Source organism: Mesitornis unicolor, unplaced genomic scaffold (assembly GCF_000695765.1).
Source record: "Mesitornis unicolor isolate BGI_N332 unplaced genomic scaffold, ASM69576v1 scaffold14674, whole genome shotgun sequence".
NCBI lineage: Eukaryota > Metazoa > Chordata > Aves > Mesitornithiformes > Mesitornithidae > Mesitornis > Mesitornis unicolor.
Genome location: NW_010179501.1, coordinates 1 through 4791, shown reverse-complemented (window position 1 = coordinate 4791; position 4791 = coordinate 1). Strand labels below are relative to the sequence as shown.

The window sequence follows — 4791 nt, the reverse complement described above, 5'->3', positions numbered from 1 at the left end:
TGGGGAGGCCGAGTCTCCCGTGCACCCCAAAATTGCTGCGGGCCGGTAAGTCATCGCGACGGGACGGGGTTGAGCTGCTCCTGGGGCGGCCCCGACCCCGGCTTTTTGCTGCCTTCTTCCAGGAGCGCGAGGTTTCGGAGGAAGGAAAAGGGCTCCCCGCCGCCCCTGGCGCGGGGGGTGAGCTCCCGGGGTGCCCCCGGGCCGGGATGGTTGGATCGGAGGCGTTGGAGGTGCCCCAAGTAGGTGATGCTTTGCCCCATGGCTGCTTTTGGGGCTGGGGCCATTGGCTTCGTCCCCGTGGTGACCGGGACCAGTGGGGGCTTCAAATGGGCCCCACGTCAGCAATTTGGGGGTTTTGGGGGTCAAAACCCCAGCGGCAGCTCATTTTCCCCTTTAATTAATGTATATTTTTCCTCTTTAATCCATTAATGTTTTTCCTCTTTAACTCCTTGACGTTTCCCCTCTTTCACTTATTTCTATTTTTCCCCTTTAATTAATGTCTTTTTCCATTATGATTCCATTTAATCCATTTCTATTTTTCCTCCTCAATTCATTTCCATTTTTCCTCTTTCATTCATTCCTATTTTTCCTCTCTAATCCATTTATATTTTCCTCCTTTCATCCATTGATATTTTTCCCCTTTAAATAATTTATACTTTCCCCCTTTAATTCATTTATATTTTTCCTCTTTCAATTTATTTACACTTTCCCCCTTTAATTCATTTCTCTTTTCCCCCCTTAATCCATTTCTCTTTTCCCCCTTTAATCCATTTCTCTTTTCCCCCTTTAATCCATTTCTCTTTTCCCCCTTTAATTCACTTATATTTTTCCCCTTTATCTCATTGATATTTTTCCTCTTTAATCCATTTATACTTTTCCCCTTTAATCCATTTATATTTTTCCTTTGGAATTTTGGCCTTTACCCTCCTTGGGAACCTGTCTTTTATAAACTCTTTATAAACCAAACCTTCGGTGGCTGTGGGGCAGCGAAATGTGAATGTCAATGGAAATAAATCCCTTGGGGAAGGCGGTGCGGATGGGTCGGTGCCCCTCAAGGATTTTGGGGGTGGCTCCGATGGTTTTTGGCCTCATCCCGTGCCTTTCCTTTCATTTCCCGCTGCAGGTGACCGGTGGCAGCCGCGATGAGAGCCTCGGCCCTCGCCTGATGCCTCTTCTGCTGCCAAAAATGATCAACAAGTCCCGTGAGTGCCGTGATGGGGGTGGGGGGAGATGTCTCCCTTTTCCTTAGGGGATTTACCTTTGGAAATTCGGCTTTAGGAGTAGGATGCTGCTTTGCTGTGGTATTGTGGGAGAGGGGGATTTTGGGGGTCCTGGTTGTGGTAGAAACAGGGGGTGGAAGGACCCAAAAAGAGAAAGCTGCAATCGTGGATCCACTACTGGGGCTTGTGGTAGAAAAATGGGGTGGAAAGACCCAAAAAGAGAGATGTGGAGCCACAATGATGGATCCACCATTGGCGTTTGTGGTAGAAAAAGGGGGTGGAAGGACCCAAAAAGAGAGATGTGGAGCCACAATGATGGATCCACCATTGGCGTTTGTGGTAGAAAAAGGGGGTGAAAGGACCCAAAAAGAGGGAAGTAGAGCGGCAATCCCAGACCCACTACTGGGGTCTGTGGTAGAAAAACGAGGTGGAAACACCTGAAAAGAGAGAGCAGCAATCGTGGATCCACCACTGGGGTCTGTGGTAGAAAAAGGGGTGGAAACACCTGGAAAGAGGGACATGGAGCTGCAATCCTGGATCCACCACTGGGGTTTGTGGTAGAAAAAGGGGTGGAAACACCTGGAAAGAGGGACATGGAGCTGCAATCCTGGATCCACCACTGGGGTTTGTGGTAGAAATAGGGGTTGAAAACACCCGAAAAGAGAGAGGTGGAGCTGCAATCCTGGATCCACCATTGGGTTTGTGGTAGAAAAAGGGAGTGGAAGGACCCTAAAAGAGAGAGCGGCGATCCTGGATCCACCATTGGGGTTTGTGGTAGGAAAAGGGGGTGGAAGGACCCGAAAAGAGGGAGGTGGAGCTGCAATCCTGGATCCATCACTGGCGTTTGTGGTAGAAAAAGGGGGTGGAGGTGCCCAAAAAGAGGGACATGGAGCTGCAATCCTGAATCCACCATTTGGTTTGTGGTAGAAATAGGGGTTGGAAACACCTGAAAAGAGGAACATGGAGCCACAATTCTGGACCCACCCGGACACCCCAACCCATCCAAAACCCCGGGGTGACGGTGGTTCTCTCCCCCCATCTCTCCGGGCAGGAGGGAAGATACTCGGGGTGCTGGCGCTGTTCCTGGTGATGGTTTGGTACTCGATCTACCGCGAGGACGGGTACACGCAGCTGTGAGTGCCGTGATTCGCATCCCCCTGCCCTTCCTGTGGCCCTCGGAGGCCGCATCCTCCTGCTGACTTGGGGAGGGGGGAGGTGGCAGCGGCCAGAGCACGATGTGGGTTTGTGTTGGCACTGGGGCTCTGCGGGGTTTTCGGCAAATGCCAGTGTTTTCCCAAGGAAAAAGCTGATGGAGATGGGGAAAGCGAGACCTCTCCCGATGCAAGCAATAAATACTCCAAATTAAGACCTTAAATATGGGTGATATCCCCGAGCCCCCCTCTGGGTTGGGATGCTGGGGTCGCGTCCGAATTTTGCCGTGTGGTTTATTTCAATAACCTCTTCCCTCACAGCTTCTATTTCCCCGTGCAAGACAACAAGACGACGTGTCCCCTGGGCGAGCTGGAGCGCAAAGCGGCACAGCTCATCGGGAAGTGAGTTTTGGGCTGGGGAGCATGGCGGGGTGTGGAGCCAGGATGCCCCCAAACCCCGCTCTCATCGCCCCTTTGCTCCTCGGCAGCTACACCAGGGAGCACCCCCTCTTCTTGCAGCTGAAGGACTACTTCTGGGTGCGGACGCCCTCGCTTTATGAGCTGCCCTACGGCACCAAGGGAAGCGGTAAGCCTTGTCCGTCCGTCTGGCCGTCCTTGTTTCTTCTCAAAACCAGCCGCAGGTTGAATTTCTGGGGACTATTTTGGGTTTTCCTACCCCTTAGGAAGTTGTTTGGTTGGTTTTCAGGAGGTGGATGTGGGGGGAGCTGGTGTTGATGGCAGGGATGGGGCAGCTTCTCACTTTCCTCACCTTCTCCTCATCCTCGCATTGCAGAAGACGTCCTCCTGCGCTTGCTGGCCATCACCCACTACTCCCTGCCCGAGAGCATCCAGAGGTAACGCCGGGGCGCGTTTGGGGGCTTTGCCGCCTTGTTCTTCATCACCGCTCTCTTGGAGGGGGGGAAATTTGCCCGTTTTGCCCGGGATTTGGTAAAAATGCGGTGGATGGAAGCTTTGCAGAGTGGTTTTGGGTTAAAACCTCAGGGTTCGGAGCAGGTCTGGTTGTTTTCTGTCGCAGCCTGAAGTGCCGGAGGTGCGCGGTGGTGGGCAACGGCCACCGGCTCCGCAACAGCTCCATGGGGGAGACCATCAACGCCTACGACGTGGTCATCAGGTACGGCCCCGCACCACTCCCCGCCACCCCCCGCAGATGGGGAGGACGCCTGCCATGTCCCCGTGTCCCCCCCGAAAAGGTTGAACAACGCCCCCGTCCACGGGTACGAGCAGGACGTGGGCTCCAAGACCACCATGCGCCTCTTCTACCCCGAATCGGCCCACTTCAACCCCAGGACGGAGAACAACCCCGACACTCTGCTGGTGCTGGTGCCCTTCAAGCCCATGGACTTCCAGTGGATGGAGGCCATCCTCAACGACAAGAAGAGGGTAAATGTGGGGGGGAAACTGGGTCCAACCCCGCCTTGGGGACCCACCGACCTCGTCTTGGGACACCTCCATCCTCCGGTAGGTGCGGAAAGGCTTTTGGAAGCAGCCCCCGCTGATCTGGGACGCCGACCCCGAGCAAGTGCGGGTCCTCAACCCTTACTACATGGAAGTGACCGCTGCTAAGCTGCTGCACCTCCCCATGAGGCAGCCGCGGAAAGTCAAGCAGGTACGGCCTGGGGGTGGCCATCGCAAGGGGGGTAGTGGTCCCTGTGGCCACCCCGCGCAGCTCCCTGGTGGCCCGCGGCTCTTGGCACATCCTGTCCCCGCAGAAGCCCACCACGGGGCTGCTGGCCATCACCCTGGCGCTGCACTTCTGCGACCTGGTGCACATCGCGGGCTTCGGCTACCCCGACTCGGCCAACAAGAAGCAAACCATCCACTACTACGAGCAGATCACACTCAAGTCCATGGCCGTAAGTATCTGCCCCCACTTTTTGGCCATGTTACCCCCACTTTTTGACCACATTACCCCCATTTTACCCCTGAGGATGGGGGATTGCAGCCCCCCTGCTCTGGTCCAGGAGGCTCTCCCCATGGGCACCTTCCACGATGGGTGTTGAGGTCCACTTTTGGACGGTCCTCCCCCAACTTCTTGTAGCCCAGTGGAGAGTTGGGCCTGGTTGATGTGGCCAGGGGGCTTGGACAGGGCCTTGGCCCTGCTTTTGGGGGGCTCGGGCACGGTCTTGGCCCTGCTTCTGGGGGTTCCTCACTTCAGGGTTCACCCAACGCTGATGGGGTGGGCTGGGGCAGGAGGGAAATGCAAGTCACCTCCACTTTGGTGTCACCCCTACGCCGGTGTCACCCCCGTCCCGCAGGCGTCGGAGCACAACGTCTCTCACGAGGCGGTGGCCATCAAGCGGATGCTGGAGCTGGGCCTCGTCAAGAACCTCACCCACTTCTGAGGGCGGCGGAGGCCGCGCAGGGACAGCATCCCCTGCCCTGCAGGGGGGGGGACAGCG

General features: G+C 55.7%; 1 protein-coding gene across 2 annotated transcripts; it reads left to right on the top strand.

Moving 5' to 3' along the window:
- Positions 1-206: 206 nt before the first annotated feature.
- Positions 207-4767, top strand: ST3GAL4 (ST3 beta-galactoside alpha-2,3-sialyltransferase 4). 2 transcript variants are annotated; one of them, XM_010182807.1, is made up of 11 exons: positions 207-239; positions 1124-1202; positions 2272-2353; positions 2693-2773; positions 2860-2957; positions 3165-3225; positions 3408-3503; positions 3583-3772; positions 3855-3998; positions 4102-4245; positions 4648-4734. In XM_010182807.1, the coding sequence occupies exons 1-11, from the start codon at positions 207-209 to the stop codon at positions 4732-4734; spliced, it is 1095 nt and encodes a 364-aa protein (XP_010181109.1). The 2 variants fall into 2 exon arrangements, with proteins under 2 accessions (XP_010181109.1, XP_010181110.1); XM_010182808.1 differs by lacking the exon at positions 207-239 and having other exon boundaries at positions 1148-1202; positions 2272-2341; positions 4648-4767.
- The last annotated feature ends 24 nt before the right edge of the window (positions 4768-4791 follow it).

What these genes read in the sequence shown, in the direction of transcription:
- ST3GAL4 (XM_010182807.1), top strand. Translation starts at nt 207, where the DNA reads ATGGTTGGATCGGAGGCGTTGGAGGTGCCCCAA. An exon ending in AGGCGTTGGAGGTGCCCCAA is followed by an intron (nt 240 to 1,123) that starts GTAGGTGATGCT and finishes TTCCCGCTGCAG; the next exon opens with GTGACCGGTGGCAGCCGCGA. An exon ending in GCCTACGACGTGGTCATCAG is followed by an intron (nt 3,504 to 3,582) that starts GTACGGCCCCGC and finishes CCCCCCGAAAAG; the next exon opens with GTTGAACAACGCCCCCGTCC.